At 50.1% G+C, this 17,944-nt stretch overlaps 1 protein-coding gene and 1 non-coding gene across 4 annotated transcripts in view; both read right to left on the bottom strand.

Moving 5' to 3' along the window:
- The window catches only part of RADIL (Rap associating with DIL domain), a 61,163-nt gene that overhangs the window by 23,822 nt on the left and 19,397 nt on the right, over positions 1 to 17,944 (bottom strand). For all 3 annotated transcript variants that reach the window (XM_068565504.1, XM_068565503.1, XM_068565505.1), the window contains exon 3: positions 708 to 955. In XM_068565504.1, coding sequence (XP_068421605.1) covers positions 708 to 955 — 248 coding nt within the window. The remainder of the gene's footprint in view (positions 1 to 707; positions 956 to 17,944) is intronic.
- On the bottom strand, positions 4,819 to 4,925 carry LOC137750805 (U6 spliceosomal RNA). The gene has a single exon (XR_011070588.1). It is a non-coding gene; the product is annotated as a U6 spliceosomal RNA (small nuclear RNA).

Here is a 17,944-nt window from a genome sequence, read left to right as displayed (position 1 = left end):
CGCCCCCCCCTCTGCGGCGCCGGCTCCGGGAGGCAAGATGCCTCCCAGGACCTGAGCCCAGAGCCCTGACGAGGTCACACAGTGTGCGGGGAAGGTGGAGCAGGAAGGGAGCGGGGGGGGGGGGCACGTGGGTGCGCGAGAGGCCGGGAGGAACAGCAGACTTCCCCGGGGCGGCAGCACGGGCGGGGGCGGCGGGGTCGCCAAGGGCGACACCCTTCAGGCCAAGAGGCCTCCGACAAAAGTGGTGTAAAATGCTGGCGCGGGGCAGGGGCCTGGGGGACTCCTCAGAGAAAGCCGCCCTGCACATGCTCGAGGCCGCGGGAGGCCTGCGCCCCAGCCCACGGGGGCCATTCCCCAGAGGCCCACCAGGCCGGGCAGGAAGGGGACCCAGTACCAGGTAAGACCCATGCTGGGATCAGTCAGTGAGGAGCTGGGGGGACCCCCTCCCAAGGCCCTGCTGCCGCCCACTGCAGCCTGGACGAAAGAATGTTCTGGAAGCAGAGGACGGGGAAGCCGCCACCCTCCTCCAGCGTCTAGGGCGGACCCAATGGGGTGCTCTCCCCCCCAGCCCATTTCTCCAGCCCCCGAGCCCCCCGCTGACGTGTCAGTAAGGACCAGAGGGGCGGGCGCGTCTAGCCGAGAGCCTCCTGCACGCCCTGCATGCCACCGTCCCCCCCGTGCCTCGGGCCCAGCAGGGCGGCGCTCACGTGCTGCTGGCTGTAGCCCTGCAGGAGCAGCAGGTGGGGCGACTCGTAGACGGAGCAGCGCATGGCGTCCTGGCCGGGCTCCTCGGGGCCCCGGGCAGCGGGTGGCGGGGCGGTGGCCGAGCTCAGGCTGGTCTCGCTGACCGTGCGGCGCAGCCGGGGCGGAGGCGGGCTCCAGGCTCCCCCCGCGGCCGGGGCTGGGGTTCCCTTGGCGCGGCTCCGCTGCAGTCTCCGGGCTTGGGCGTTTATCCCTGCAGCAGAAGCAGCGAGGGGTGAACAGATGGCTCGAGGCCGCTCCTAACACGGGTCGCGGCTCCGTCAAGCAGGCCTGCAGGCGGCCGCGGGACTCTGCCCACAGACTGCATCCTCGGAAGGCCGTGGCTCCTCCGGGGCTCGTCCCCGGGGCCGTCCGAGGCCCCAGACGCCCCACAGGAGCCCGTGGTACATCCCAGCCCCGAGACCAGCCAGCACCACGGCCTCCCCGCGGGATGCCAAGCCCACCGCAGCCTCAACCCCCGCAGAGTCAGTGTGCTGGGGGCTTCGTGGGTACCACGTCGACCCAAAAACCTGCCCATCCCCTGCCCCGTCCTGGCAGCCCGCGTGTGCGTGCGTGTGCGTGCGTGTGCTGATTAGATGAGAACCGTCCATCATCCCCCCGTTTTACAAGGAGGAAGCAGTCAACTCACCACGTCACTCCAGCCCACAGGGCCGGCTGGTCTCCATCCAGAACACGGCTGCTCCTTCCCGGGGCACCTCCAACACGGCCAGGCACACGCATGCACACAAGCACACATGCACACGTGCACACACGTGCACACCCCACGAAAGCCTTACCCTTCTACACGTAGGAAGCGCTCTTTTAAACTAATGCCACGTGAAAGCTGAGAAGCCACATGGAACTCAAGAGGGCCAGTCTCCTGTCACCGTCTCGGTTCCCCGGCTGACCCAGGCCTTCCTCGCTGAGCCCCCTGCCGAGCGCCCTCCGCACAGCCTCTGTCTGCAGCATCCCTTCCTATGACCGTTCCAAACAAAACCAGACAAAGCCAGAGGAGGTGAGGTGGGCAAGCGGGGGCCGAGGGCGCCTGGGAAGACCCACCTGCCTTCCAGAAGGAGAAGGGAGCCTGGTCCCCGGCAGCCCACAGGGAGCCGGGGCTGCAGGAGGGAGGCCGCTCAGCCGTAGTGCGAGCCGTTTGCCGGGCGCCCGCGGCTCCCCGCCTGCTGCAGAGCCGGGCCAGCGACCGTCAGGCAGGGCAGCGGGGCGGGGGGAAGGGGTGGGGGGAAGAGGGACGGGTCAGGGGAAGGAGGAGGGCGAGGGCAGGAGGCAGGGATGGAGGACAGAGGTGGGGGCAGGCGGGGAGGCAGCCCCCAGCCTCACCTGTCCCACACCCTGCTCTCATGGCTGGGGCACCACGGCACAAGTGGGGGCCCTGCCTGAAAGAAGACATTTAAAAACCAGTCCAAAACGACGCTCTAGCCCAGGCTTTTCCTCCCTCTAGGACAGGGCTGCAGGAGAGGACACACCTCAGAACCACCTTCCACGAGTGCTGGGGCTCCCAGGCAGCAGCAGAGCCCAGAAGGTCACCCTTTCCTCTTCGATTCCCGGGGGCCCCCAGAGGGCCTGGACGAGGCCCGAGCGACCAGGGCCAGCAGCAGACGGGCGTGGGCGCGCGCTCTCGGCCGACTGGACACCACTCCTCCAGCTGGGGTCCCGCGTCCCCGGCAGATGACCCCTCCCAGGCTAAAGCAGGGGCTCTCACCCCGCCCTCGCTCAGGGCCGCCTGGGGAGTTTGGAACAGCGCCCAGGGCTCATCCACGGGCCCTCAGGGTGGAAGGGCCAGGGCTGTCGGGAGGGAGGTGGCGGCAGCTCAAGGCCGGGGCCGCTGGACCTCCAACGCCAGCACGGCCAGTGTGTAGAGCAACCCACAAGGTCCAGCCGACAGATCCGTGCACACCCTGCGGGCAGCACAGCCAGGAGGACCCTCACACGTGTGGACGCCTGAGCAAGGAAGGCCCCTGAACCCCACGTAACCCTGCACGGGGACTATCCTCGCCCAGGGCAGAGATGCTGCAGGGAAAGCTGGGCCCAGCCTGCACCCAGTGGCGGGTGGAAAGGCAGATGGGGAGCAGTGGGTGGGGTGTGAGACCTCTGTGTACAGGCTGAAAAGAGCACATGAAACCCCACCGCATACTGCTCACGGGGTGCACGTATGTGCACGTAAAGCTGTTTTGAAAAACGGATAGAAAAGGCACACAGTAAGTTCAAGAAATGGCCGTTTTACAGGTGGGGGTCTGAGCCCGGGGAGGTACATTGCATAACGTACTGGAGCTACTAGAACACGTGTGATATCACATACTGCACGTGATAGGACATACTTTATGGATAACTCTGTGTGATGTTTTACTCGTTTTATTTTTTAAAACTCTAAATAAATGTCATTAAAAATGTTTATGTCAACTCTGGAAGGCAAGTACTCAGGTGTAAAGTAAAAACCATGAACAGGGCTTCCCTGGCGGCGCAGTGGTTGAGAATCTGCCTGCCCATGCAGGGGACACGGGTTCGGGACCTGGTCTGGGAGGATCCCGCATGCCGCAGAGCAACTAAGCCCGTGTGCCACAGCTACTGAGCCTGCGCGTCTGGAGCCCGTGCTCCGCAACAAGAGAGGCCGCGACAGTGAGAGGCCCGCGCACCGCGATGAAGAGTGGCCCCCACTTGCCACAACTAGAGAAAGCCCTCGCACAGAAACGAAGACCCAACACAGCCAAAAATAAATAAATTTAAAAAAAAAAACAAAAACCCATAAACGCTCTGAGGTCCTCACACGTGTATAGGACTCTGCGGCTGCCCCGAGGTGGGCTGGGGGCCTGGGAGGGGGGCCTGATGAGGCCGCTGGAGACCGTTCGGCCAGTTGCCTGAGGAGGGTCGTGGCTTCGGGTGCTGCCCCGCGTCTGATCCCACTTCAGCTTCGCCCCCACAATCCACGCAGCCCAACGCCGCGCAAACCCAGGGCACGTCTGCCCGGCTCTGAGCCCGGGACGGAGGCTGGGCGGCGAGCGGAGGGACGTGTGGGCAGCGTCACCCACAAGCCGGCGGCCTGCGGGGCGCGGCCTGGGGTTCTCAGCCTGGTCGGTCCAGGCAGACCCGCAGCCTCGTGGTCCAGGCTCTGCGCACTGGATCTGGGCGTCACGGTGGAGCCCGCGTCCAGAGCACGGTCGTCCCCACGGCCCCTCCATCGCCACCATGATGGAGATTCGGCAACAGACACAGCACGGAGACGCCCTGGCCCACGGGGGAGCGGCGCTGACGGAATAAAGTGACGAGAGCGGCCAGGCCTTGTACGGCGGTGATTTCACACGCCAAGTTACTCATCTTAGAGGAAAACGCCCAACCTTGCCACTGGGTGAAGAAGACACGCTCCATTTCTGGATCACGCCTCCCCGTGAGCTGGGCTGGATGTCCCAGCCCTGGACATTTCCCGCTACGCTAGGGGTGACCGAGTCAGCGAGGTCAGAGGTTTATCTGGTCCTGCAGGTCTGAGGGACACCCGGGAATCTGTATTTTGTAAAAGCTCCCCAGAAGGTTCTGGAACTCAGCTAGGATAGGAACCGCTGCCAGAGCACTCCCCTCCCCCAGTGCCTTGTCTACAGAAAACCCACAGGGGGAGAAAGGGAAACCCACGGAGCGCTCGGAAAACATACTCGAGCACCTACCGTTTTTATTTGTGTTTTGGATTTCTAACTCTTTTCTCTAGATAAAACGTTTGTCGGTTCCCAGGAAGGTGGCAGACATGAGACTCCCCTCTTCCCTCTTATATAAGGCACACCTCGTCTTACTGCGCTTCACGGATACGGTGTGCTACAAACTGAAGGTCTGCGGCGACCCTGGCTGAGCAAGTCTATTGGCACATTTCTTCCAACAGCGTTTGCTCACTTTGTGTCTCTGCGTCACACTCCGGTCATTCTCGCAATATTTCAAATTTTGTCGTTATTATTATATTTGTCATGGTGATCTGTGATCAATGATCTTTGATGTTACTATTGTAATTTTGACTTTTTTTTTTAGTAATAAAGTATTTCATTTTTATTTATTTATTTATTTTTTAAACATCTTTATTGGAAAAATATGGAACGCCTCACGAATTTGCGTGTCATCCTTGCGCAGGGGCCATGCTAATCTTCTCTGTATCGTTCCAATTTTAGTATATGTGCTGCCGAAGCGAGCACAGTAATAAAGTAGTTTAAAATTAAGGTATGTACATTGTTTTTCTAGACAGAATGCTATCGCACCCTTCATAGACTTCAGTAGAGCGTAAACATCACGTTTCTAGGCACTGGGAAACCAACAAGTTCCTGGGACTCTCTTTACCGACGTGCCGGCTTCATTGCAGTGGTCTGGGCCTGGACCCGCCACATCTGAGAGCTGGGCCTGTGTCTGTTCCCTGGTGAAAAGGCAGAAGCACACCCAGCAGAGGAATAAAAGGAGGGGTCTGGGTAACCAGAACCTGGAGAGGCCTCTGTGTGTCCCCCACCACCACCCAGGACACACATGGGACCACCTTACCGCCCAACACTGGGCCCCAGACCCAGAAGCACAATGACCACTTTCCCACATCTTAGGAGCATAACACAACCAGGAGAGATTCTGAAACAACCCTTGCTGCCCCTTAACAGGCTCACAGTTAAGTCACAGACCCTGACTTGGACGTTCAGGGCCCATCCTGCCCGCTCCTGGACTGTGTGTCTCTCACAGGGGAACTGGGGAAAGGGCCCTAACCTGCAGGAGGTGTAACCGTGACACAGATGACGGCGGCGTCCTTCACAACGGAAGCGGTTAAAGAAAGGAGCGCGGAGCTTCCCTCTCCCGGCAGCTGCCCCAGCTCCCGCCGCCGCAATCAAGCCTGCCAACAGCTAGCTCTGCAGGGCAGGGATCTGCGGTCCCTCATCCCCTCCATCAGACGCTCCTGGGCCAGGCAGCCATCGGGCAGGGGTGGAGAGGTGGAGGAATGACACCCCAGGCCACACGGTGTTTTATGTGTCGGTGCAGGTGTCCCCTCTGCGGGGAGAGAGGAAAGGACCCTGGATACCAGGGGGGGTGGGGGGGGGGGTGGGGGTGGCGGGTGGACGTTAATTCTGAAAGCAGCTGGCATTTGTCATCAGAGCTCCCGTCATGGGCTCCAGAACAGCACTGGAAAGAACAGCACAGCTCTTTTCCTGAACGTCAGTAAGTTCAGGACAATAAATTCAAGCTGTAGGTTTTACCTCCGGGCCCTGTTTGCTCTTCTCTCCCAGGATCAGAGGGTTTGAAACAGTGTCTACAACTCGGAGAAGCCCCTGTTGCTCACACCCACTACCACGGCTGCAGGAGAACTCAGAGATGTGGTTTTCTTCGGGGACGGATGAGGCAAATGTTCACGCATTAGGGAATTTTGCTAAAATTGGGGGAACTGAGACTATTTTAGTGATCCCTAATAACAGCTGGAGAGGCGCTGCTAACATAAACTCTGCAAAACTCGGAGGTCAGACCTGCCTTAAACAAGTCCTTTTAAACTAGAATGCCCTTTTCCGGGTCAGCAAAAGATGTAGAACGAAGCCCTAAGTTAATCAAGCAATCCTTGACGTTAATTTGAAGTTTTCTGTATTTGAAATGTACAACAACGACAAACTACCTAAGGATCATTTGGTGAGCATCTGTCTGCTACATGGCCAGCTTTATTCTGAGTATTTTGCCTTCAATTCCATTTCATTCTCGCAATAAACCCTTCAAAGGGACTGCAGTGACATGGGAATATGCTACCTAGCTTTTTAGGATCGATCCTACCATTGGCAAATAAAATTCTAAAAAAAAAATGTATATTGTACCATCAAGCCCACTCCTCGGCGTACACACGATGGGAACACACGTGGGGCCACGGGACGCGCACAGGAACATGCCCACGGTAGCACCACTCCTACTGGGCCCAAACTGGCAACACCAAGTGTCTACCAACAACAGGACGACCAAATCAACTGTGGTCCGTTCACATGATGGAATCCTGCACGGCAATAGTAATAAATGGACTCCTCTAAAAGCAAGAATAAGCAAAAAAAACCACAACAAAAACAAAAAAACAAAAAGCCAGACACAAAAAGGTACAAATAATATGATTCCATTTATAGGAAATTTACTTAGAGCCAAAACTGAACTATGGTTTTAGAAGTCAGAGAAGTTGGCTCAGTGGCCAAGGACCAGAAGGGGATGTGAGGGAGGCTGCAGGTGTCCTGATAATGTTCTAGTTCTTGCCACACAGGTGCACCCATCTTCTGAAAGCTTGTTGAGCTGTACCCTCACAATGTGTGCATGCTTCTGTCTGTACGCTATTTTTCAATGAAAATTTTCCTTTTAAAGAAGAGGACATCAGATGTTAAGATTACCATACACAAATTATAAGATCATGCTTACACTGTTTAAAGAGATAAAACATGCCTTGAAATATATGTAGAGAACAGGAAATTATAAACAATAGCATCAGCTTTGACAAATAACCAATTAGAACTTCTAGAAATGAAACAATACAGTAATGGAAACTATGCAGCATATCAGACACAACGGAAAAGAGAATCAGAGAACTAAAAGACAAGTCTAAAATGTCTAGGATGTGGTACAAAGTGACCAAAAAAAGAAGAAAAAAGAAGATATGAAAGACATTAGGAGACAGAAAAGAGAGAGTGAGAGGCCTCACACATGTTTAAAGACAGCTCTGGGGGAATTCCCTGGCAGTCCAGTGGTTAGGACTCAGCGCTTTTACTGCTGAGGGCCCGGGTTCAATCCCTGGTTGGGGACTTAAGATCCCACAAGCCGCGCAGCGCGGCCAGAAGAAAAAAAAAAAAAAGACGGCTCTCGGAGGAGAGCCTCTTCTTACTAGAAGAGGGCAAAGGCAATATCTGAAAAGAAAATAAGTGAGAATTTTCCAGAACTGACTGAAGAAACCAATTCGCAGTTTCATGAAGTCCAATAAAAAAAAGAAGAGAGACATCACAAGAAAACTACCGACCAATATCCCTTATGTATAGAGATGTAAAAGTCTCCAAGATAGTAGCAAACCATGTTCAAGTGGGATTTATCCCAGGAATGCAAGAGTGATCTAACATACAACAGTCAATCACTGTAATATACCGTATTGATACAATAAAAGACCAAAATGACACGGCCAGGTACTAAGTGCCACTGGATTATACACTTTAAAATTGTTAATTTTGTGTTATGTGAATTCTATTTCCATTTTAAAAGTCAGGCTTTAAAGACCCTAATGTGAAAGGCAAAACTATAAAGCTTTCGTAAGAGAATGCAGGGACTATCTCTACAACCTCAGAGGCAGGGAAGGGTCTCTTATACGAGACAAAACCAAAACAGAATCAAAAGCATTAACCATAAAGAAGAGAATCGACAAATTCAACTATATTAACAATTTTACTCATCAAAAGACACGATAAGTAGAGTTTAGAAAATCAAGCTCACAGACTGGGAGGAAACACGTATTACTGATAGAAGACTAGAATCTACGGACTTCCCTGGTGGTCCAGTGGGTAAGACTCCACGCTCCCAATGCAGGGGGCCCAGGTTCGATCCCTGGTAGGGAAACAAGATCCCGCATGCATGCTGCAACTAAGAGTTTGCATGCCGCAACTAAGAAGTCCGAATGCCGCAACTAAGAAGCCCGAATGCCGCAACTAAGACCGGCACAGCCAAAATAAATAAATAATTTTAAAAATATGTTAAAAAAAAAAAAAGACTAGAATCTAGAATAAAGAATGCCCACAAATCAATAAGAAAAAGACCAAACAATAGAAAATGCAAAAGAGCAGACCAGGCACTTGACGTTTCCAGTGGAATGGTAAACTAGGAGACTGTTTGACCCCACCAGGTAAAGTAGAAATATGCACACTCAGTGTCCAGCAATATCCCTACCAGGTGTGCAGCCCCGAGGGACTTGCACGCTTAGGGACCAGGATGCTCTGCGCAGCACGATCCCCAGACCCATCTGCAGAGTCGCTCAGCATCACTGCATCCACGTGGCGGGACACGGCTCCAAGCAGCACGGGCGTCAGCCCCACAAGCACAGCACGAAGGAGACGTAAATCCACCCGCATAACTCAAAACAGGCAAAGCGAAACTCTCGTAGGCAAAAATGCACCGGTGATAACACTAAAAGGAAACTGAGAAAACAGTCATTACCAAGTCAGGATGGTGGTTCCTTCCGAGGGGGAGGGAGAGGGTGGCGCTCAGGGTGACCCCAGGGGGACAGCGCGCCGGAGTCCATGTGCCCGCAGCGAGGCTCCGGTCGGCGGCTTGCTTGGTAACGACCTACTGACCCAAGCAGGTGGGTCTTCTGCCCTTTCCTGCACACAGTCCCTTCTACAGTTACATACCCGTCCACAGCCTCACGACCCGCCGCCATACCTGCCCAGGTGGAGGGCACCCTGAGGACACGCCGGGCGGGGACCGGAGGCCCCCTGCCCACCCCGTCAAGGGCTCTCCCGCCTGGAAGCGGCCACAGGCTGCTGTGGCCCCTGAGTTCCAACCAGCAATAAGGACACTGCCTACACCAGCCGCTCCGAAAGTTGGATGCTGCCGGGAGGAGGTGCCCCCAGTGGCCACTGCCCGCTGCCAGCTCTGCAGCTCCATTTCCACCCGGCCCTGTCCCCCCAGCACAAATCCTTGCCCACCACCCACGGAGCTGCCCGACGTCCGCCTTCCCGCCAGTGGCCCAGGGGTTCAAGTCCCGGGCAAAATGCAGATGTCCTAAGCTTCCCAAGCCTCCTCTCCACGGGCCTGGAGGAGAGCCATGAACACCTCCAAGGGGACTGCGTCCCCTCCCCACCCTCCGTACTCCACCCGTGACATCTTATTTCTTAAGCTGGGTCATGGGTGCGCCAACAGTTCATTACACTACGCTGTATCTATTTCTTGTGTGCCTGAAGCATTTCAAAATAAAGATTAGGAAAGCAATGAGAAGCAGGGACAGATGACAAATAGAGATGTTTGTGAACATTCCAAAATCTGCTCCACCTCGCAAAGACCAAAGGAAATGCAAGCTAAATAATGAGGTACGCTTTCCCTTCAAATCAGCAAAGATTCTTTAATGATGGAATCACATGACAGCGAGGATAAGGAGAGACGGACACACTCAGAAACTGCCCGTGGGAATGTTAACTGGCACTGGTCCACCCCAAATTTAAAAATAGCCAGCGGGATAGTGCCAACTACATCATATTAGACCTGGACACATCTATATTTAAAAAGTCTCCATCTCTCCACGAATGAATTCCACTTTTAAGTTGCTATCCTACAGAAATAATCAGAAAGGAATCAAACACTTCTGTACAAAGATGTTTATATAAGCATTACTCATAAATAGAAAAAAAAAAAAAGGGAAACATTCTAAAATTCCAATAAAGACATGGTTAGGCACACCACCCATTCACTGGCATTAAATATGATGTTTGCAATATGAGTAAATAAGTATATTAAGTTAAAAAAAGAATATATAACTATGTACATAGGTTGATTTAAATTATGTAAGAAAAACAATGCAATAGTAAGAAAAGAATGAAAGGCACCAAAATGTTAAAAGCAATTCTCTCTAGGTGGTGACTTTACAGGTGATTTTTACTCTCTGCCCAATACTTTCTCTTATTTTCCAAATTTTCAATAACGAATATGTCTTATTTTCTTAAGTGGGGGGAAGTCACATTTTCAAGTACCGAGGAGCATTATTTCCGTGGTAAAACTTGGACCTTCTCCTGCCAATTAGGGCCTTAATCAGGGAAGAGCAGCCCTCTCTAGAAGGAACTAATAACCTAATTAAGATAATGGGTAACTGAGGAGATAAAATGCTTAGGTCATTTGTTAGCCAGTCACAGATGGAAATAGAGCCTTCCAGAACCATGCCAACGAGAGAGCAGTGTGGCAGAAGGAGGAATTTTCTTTAGCTGAAACCAAAGGCCCCGTCTGACTCCCCAGAGATGCCTCGAGCCCTCCCTTGGAGAGGATCCTGGTAAACTGAGGAACACCAGCCCAGCCGGCGCCCCTGCTCACACGCCTCAAGGACCCACACGGGAGGGGCCGCCGACGCTCCTCTCCGGCTCCACCTGGAGAACCAGCCTTGTCGCGAAGGTCAGCACCTCCTCTCTCTCGTCCAGAATGAGGAGCCTCCCTGCCCCGGAGGCTGCATCCCGAGGATGCCCGACGCCCGCACGGCTGCCCGACGCCCCGCTGCCCTGCAGCGAACCCCCTACGCTTGTGCAGGCTGGAAGAGAGAGCCATGGAAACCGCTTTGAAAACCGGGCAAGAAGACAAGAGAAACTAGGAGAGAAAAGATCCGGAAAACACGTCAGTCCAGGAGACGCAGAACCTGGATAACAGACGAACCAGAAGGAATGATCCAAGGAGGGATGTGATTTTTCAGAACTGAAGAACATGCGTTTTTAGCTTAAAAGTCTGACACACAGTAGAGGTTAAAAACGCATAAGGGGGGACTTCCCTGGTGGCACAGTGGTTAAGAATCCACCTGCCAATGCAGGGGACACGGGTTCGACCCTGGTCCGGGAAGATCCCACATGCCGCGGAGCAACTAAGCCCGTGCGCCACAACTACTGAGCCTGTGCTCCACAACTACTGAGCCTGTGCTCTAGAGCCCGTGAGCCACAACTACTGAAGCCCGTGCGCCACAACTACTGAGCCCACGTGCCACAACTACTGAAGCCTGCGTGCCTAGAGCCCACACTCCGCAACAAGAAGCCAAACCGCAAATGAGAAGCCCCGCGCACTGCAACAAAGACCCAACACGGCCAAAAACTAAAAAACGCATAAGGGGTCAAAATATGCAAACAGCAAATTTTAATAACCTTAATATGATAAGAGAATATGGACGTTATAAACAAATACGGTAACATATACAACCATAATTTTTTACATAAAAAAACAAAAAGTCTAGCAGAAAGGGTGCAAACACACCCCAACCAGGACACACACTGAGAGTCTGCAGAATGAGGCAGTGTGAAGAAATTACCTGTGTCTCCAGAGGGAGGAGAGAGAGATTATGTCCAAAGGAGTGAGCGTCCCAACACGCCCCAGCCTCTCCCGGAGGCACTGGGAGCTGAAAGGAATGGACTGAGGCCTCCAAAGTTCTAGGAGAGAAAAGGATTTTCATCTAAAGCTCTATGCCCAGCTAAGCTATTAATCGAGCATTAAGGTGGAGCAAAGATCTTTTAAGCAACTTCACCTCTCATGGACACTTTCGCAGGAGGCCACGGGAGGAGTTGGTCCACCTCAACCAGTTGTAAAGCGAGAACCAGGGAAAAGGGAGCGGAGACAAGGGTCTCCTCTGCAGAGGCACCAGGGCGAGGACGGCTGAGAGCGGGCTCGAGAGCAGCCGGCCCGACCTGAGCAGGCGGAAGGCGCCCAACCTGGATAAAACCAGCCACACACCTGAGCATCTGGAAGAGAGATACTGGCAGAGGATGGAGAAATGCTGAATTAGTGAAAAGTACCAAGAAAAAGGGCAAAAAATAATACCAATAATTAATTTCCAAGAAACTGGAAGCTGGACTTGAAGGAAAGGTGATCTTTGTGTACACCAGGCCTCAGCTGTAAAAAGCCGTCTCTGGTCCTAAAAATGTAAACACTGATTACTAATATACACAAATTTACAACTGTCCTGAGAGGACAGGGCGAGGGAAGCTGATATTTTAAAAGGGGTGGCGAACAGAGCTGAATTCTCATCTTCATGGAAGAAGTCACTAGATCACCCTCAGAAAGTAAAAACCAAGCAGTAGTGGGATAAATGTGTTACTTTAAGTTGTGGAATTAAATGCCAAATAAGGAACAGTTCACAACTGAAACTGTTCCCTCTGGGCAGGGCAAATTGGGAAGAGGGAAGGCTAGTGCAGGGACCTGCTGCTTCAGCTTTTTTGCTTTGTTTTGTTATTTCTCATCAGCAATGAGAAAGTATCGCTGTAACTGTGCACGTATATATAACTGGTGAAAGTAAGTTTTTAAACGTACATACTTCTCAGCCTTCTAAACAAACGAATGAATGAATGCACGCACTTATGGTATGTATTTCATCAATTCCTAGACACACTTTTTTGCACTTTTTAACATCTTTGAACGCATCCCTGCGTTCTTGTGGAGCGTCCCAGGCAGCAGCTGTCATGTGAGAACTCGGCTATTGTTCCTGGGGGGCGAGATTCTGCAACATTTCAGTCATTTAAGGGCCATTTGAAGAATGAATGAGTTCTGGTTGTCACGTGCAAACTTGCAGAATTTTGGGCCAACAGCTTGAGAGAAAATCCCAGGGATAACAGTGGAGCACTTTCAAGAAATGCGGCATCAGCAATATTCTTGAGGGCACAAAAAAGGGCGCTGTGTGGAAGTGTGCAGTGACAGCTCGAGTCGAAAAGAAGACTTTGAGTTTATTTCGCTATTTATCTTTTTGTGTGTGCATGTGCACAGAACCAATACAGATTAAAGTCCGTGTTTAAATAAATCTTCAGGTTTATCAGAGCTCTTTAGGTAAGTACAAAACTAAGAATCCCAAGTAATAATAATAAGGCATTGTGTCCTAGTTTAACTTGTAGTATTTTTTATGTTAGTGGTAAGTAGGTATGGTGATCTTACAATCAATAACATCTTTTATGTGGTGAAATATGGTATATACAGGAATATGTATTGCAAAATTGTTCTTAATGACCCCCAAATACACATAGTGCTCTGACCACACCATGGAATATTCCATAAGCCCTAGAATGAATGAATTAGAATGATAACAGATGATGTGGGGAGATTTTCAAAAGGAGTTTGTTAAGAAAAGATACAGAAAACTAAGTATGTGATCCCATTTTAAAATAATAATAACTGGGACTTCCCTGGTGGCGCAGTGGTTAAGAATCCGCCTGCCAATGCAGGGGACGCGGGTTCAATCCCTGGTGCGGGAAGATCCCACATGTCACGGGGCAACTAAGCCCGTGGGCCACAACCACTGAGCCTGCGCTCTAGAGCCTCCCCACTGCAACGACTGAGCCCGTACACCACAACTACTGAAGCCCCCGCGCCTAGAGCCCGTGCTCCGCAGCAAGAGAAGCCACCACAATGAGAAGCCCGCGCACCGCAACGAAGGCCCAAAGCAGCCAAAGACAAAATGAAATTAAAAAAAAATAAGTTTAAAAAAAACTGACTAAAAGTCTGCACGTGTACATGTTTACATAGATCTGTACAGGAGCATCTGAGCACAGAAAAACTATGGAAGGTCATGGTGGGAGCAGAATTCTAAGGTGACCCCATGATCTCTGCCCCTGGGGTTACTCCCGTGATTAAGTACATGGGCAAGAGAGATTTTGCCGGTATAATTAAGGTAACTGTGCAGTTTATCTTAAGATACAGAGATTATCCAGTGGGCCCAACCTAATCATGTGAGTGACTCCAAAGCAGAGAGTGTTCTCCAGCTGGTCACAGAAGAAAAGGGTCTCAACAAGGGGTTCCCCCTGCTCAGATGGGAGGGGCTACAGGAAAAGGAGCTGAGAGTGGGCTCTGGTCCACAGCTAGCAAGAAAAAGAAAGGAAACAAAACATGGAGATTTCAGTCCTACAACCCCAAAGAACTGAATTCTGCTTTGTCAGCCAAACTTTGTGGGAAAGTTGTCTACACACAGGCTTCCTCTCTTTTCTCCTATTCACCCTTTTGTATAAGTAGGAAACATTTCAGGCATCCAAAAGGGTATGAAGAACAAAATAATGCACCCATTGCAGCCTGAAGAAATAAAGCACATTCTAGATATGGCTGAGCTTTCTCTCTCCTATCCAGAAATAACAGCTATGCCAATTTGGGGTCATAATTCCCATGTGTATATTTATATTTTTTTCCATGTATTAAGTGTGGCCAAGATATTATATACATACATAGTAAATATCTCTGAAAAATATATTTAATTTGCAATTTTTTAAAAAACTGATGTAACGGTATCATACGATATGAACACACCCACTTGCTATGTGTTATCTCCAGCTCATTCGTTTTCAGTGCTGTATGGTATTCCATTGTAATACATTAAAATGGACCCATTTTTCCAGTTGATCAATGAGGAAGTCAGTCTCCAAGATGGTCCCTAGTGATATCCTGTTTTTCAAGCCCTTTTGTAGTCTCCTGCCACCATGAATAGAGCCCGTTTAATCACAAGGACATGGTGGAAGTGGTGGTGTGACTTCCATGGTCAGGTCATGAAAGACCCTGCGGCTTGTGCCTGGCTCTCTCAGATCACGTGTTGGGGTTAAGTCAGCCGCCATGCTTTGAGGACACTCGGTCAGCCCTTCAGAGAGCTGAGGCCTCCTGCCAACAGCCAGCATCAACATGCCAGCTGACATCTCACATGTTAAATCATCTTGGCATTCCAGAGATTCATCAAACTTGATCATGATGGTTTTTATATACATTTCTGGTTTGGTTTTAGTTTTCATAATCAACATTCATAAGTGAATTTGGCTGATAACTTTTCTTTATCATGTTCCCTTTCTCTGGTTTTGATATGAAGGTGAGATTTGTTGTAAAAAATGTTTCTTCCTTTTCTGTTTTCTGGAATAGTCTGATGTAAAATATTGGAATCATCTTGTCACTGAATATCAGTAAGATTGGCCTGTACAACCTTCTAGGTCTTATGTTTTTGTGATTTTACTTTGGTTTTGGTGGGGACATTTTCAAACTACTCATGCCATTTCTTTTCAAGGTTATAAGTCCATTCAGGTTTTCTATCCTTCAGTGAGTCTGGGTAGGTTATCTTTTTCTAGGAGATTGTCCATTTCGTGTAAGTTTTCAAATTTACTGCCATAAAGCTATCTATAAGATCCTTTAAATGAAAATTTAAAAAAAAAACTACTGTATTTGTAGCTATAACCCCTTTTAAATTCCTAATATTGCTTGTGTACCATCTTTAGTTTTCCTCGACAATCTTCCCAGTTTGACTATTTCATTAGTCTTTTCAAAGAACCTACTCTTCACTTTGTTGATCCTCTGCACTGCATGTTTATTTTCTGTCTCTACTTTCTGCTCTGTATTATTTCCTTTCTTCTCTCACTGAATTTATATCCTTTTTAACCTAGTTCTGTAGGCACACAGCTCATCAGCTGCCAGCCTTTATTCTTTTCTAGGGTAAGCATTTAAAGCCATGACCCTCCTCTTCTAAATACCACATTGGCTGCATCCCACAAGTTGCATTTTCATTACTGTTCAGTTCTAATTCACATTGAAGTGTCTTTTTTGATCCTGACTTATTTGGGAGCATTTGAATGTGTAAACGTATAAGTTCTGTGTAATTCGCTCTACCATTGCCTTCCAACACCCATCCTCTCCTTCTCCCATCGCATAATGGTGGGGAATGGTGGTCATGTAACCAGCTGATAGAAACTACAACTTCCGGTCTCCCTCACAGGTAGGCAGGGCCTTGTGACTAAGTTCCAGTCAGTGAAAGACGAGGGAATGTCATCTTCTAGGGACTTCCAGGAAAGCTCCATAGGAAGAGGACACAGTCTGCAGGGACACCTTCGGCCTTCCCCCCTTCCTTCTATTCTTCCTGCCTGAAATGAAGACATGATGGCTATGATGGCAGCGGCCCCGCCAACATCCTGCACCTTGAGGTGATCTTGAGGATGGAAGGCATGGACTACAATGGTGGGGCTGAAAGTGCAGAAGCCTGGGTCCCTGGGGACCAGGAAAGCTCCCCCATCAGCCCTGAACTTACTCCCTCTGTAATGTGAAAGAAAATCACCCTGTATCGGGTTCAGTAATTGTTACCTGGCCAAATGCAATTTCTAACCGATAAAGAAATCTTTAAGATATCACTTTGATGTTGGTTTCTTGATTACAAAATACTTCACACACACACGAAAGCATTTACAACTGAGACTAATAATAAAATGAACACCATTTCCTCCACCACCCAACCTGCAAAAAGTAGAACATTTCCAGTCTGCATTCTTGCAGCTGCACCTCCCCTGCTTCTCCCCACCTCTCGCCCTTGCTATTCTGAATTTTATTTCACATTCCCTTGTTTTTCCTTTATAGTTATACCCCACATTTTTGCCACCCTAAATTATACTGCCCTATTTTGCTTTTTTTAAAACCTTATGTAGATTGTGCCACACTGTGTATTTTTCTGTGATTGTCTCTTTCCCCTCAACATTATGAGACACACCTACCTCGATGCATGAAGCTTTGGTCCATTTAATCTCACAGCTTTACGTTGTTTGCTGCATGAATACACACTCTCTCTCCACTCCCCGTTTAGGGGTATGTGGGTCATTTCGAGCTTCAGGCTATTACAAAATGCTGCCACAAACACTCCCCTACTCGTCTCCTGGTGACCCGTGGGACGGTCTTTCTAGGAAAGTGCTTCCTGACTTTTCTGATACCATGGCATATGCGGGAAATGATGACATCCCTGTGGCATGCTGGAGGTAAACTAGAGGGTGTGCAGGGCTCTGGACACGGCTGCAGCGGTAGCCCACAAACTCTGGCCACCTCAAGGGATAAAGAGACTGGTAAGGTTAAACCCACCAGTGCCCCCCAGCGTGGGAGTGGAGCCCCCAGGGCAGAAGGAATGGAGCACAGGGTGGGGGCACGTGGGCCACACTAGACAACACCCACCTTCTCCTGAAGGGACCAGACAGCGTGTACTCCCCCTCCTCCTCGCCAAACCTGAATATCGTTAGGCTTCATTTTTGTAAAAGAAAAATAGCTCTGTGGTCTTAATTCCTATTTTCCTCACTAACAAGATTGAGCATCTTTCCATGTCTATTGTCCATTCTTAGTTCCTCTTCTGCGAAATACCTACGCATCTCTTTTGCCAGTTTATTGGGTTGTTTCATCTTTTCAAATAGACTTTTTCTTCTTCCCAATATAGCCTGGATAGTAATCATTTGTTTTATGTATTATGAAATCTCCCTGCTTACAGCCTGTTTTTCAATTTTCACTGTTCATTACTCGATACAATTAAGAGATTCTGTTCATCAGTCTCTTCATGGTGTGAGCTTTTTTGTGTCTTCTTTAGGAAATTCCTCTCTATGCTGTTTGTCATTGTTCCTAACTTACTGTTCTGCAGTCAGAGAACATGTTCTATGAATCAGATAACTTGAACTATGTTGAGTCTTACTTTCTGGATCTAGCATGAGGTTATTATTCTTTTTTACATGTCCAAGTGCTTGAAAATAACATGCAT

This window comes from Eschrichtius robustus, chromosome 16 (assembly GCF_028021215.1).
Source record: "Eschrichtius robustus isolate mEscRob2 chromosome 16, mEscRob2.pri, whole genome shotgun sequence".
NCBI lineage: Eukaryota > Metazoa > Chordata > Mammalia > Artiodactyla > Eschrichtiidae > Eschrichtius > Eschrichtius robustus.
This window is presented reverse-complemented; position numbering and strand designations above follow the sequence as displayed.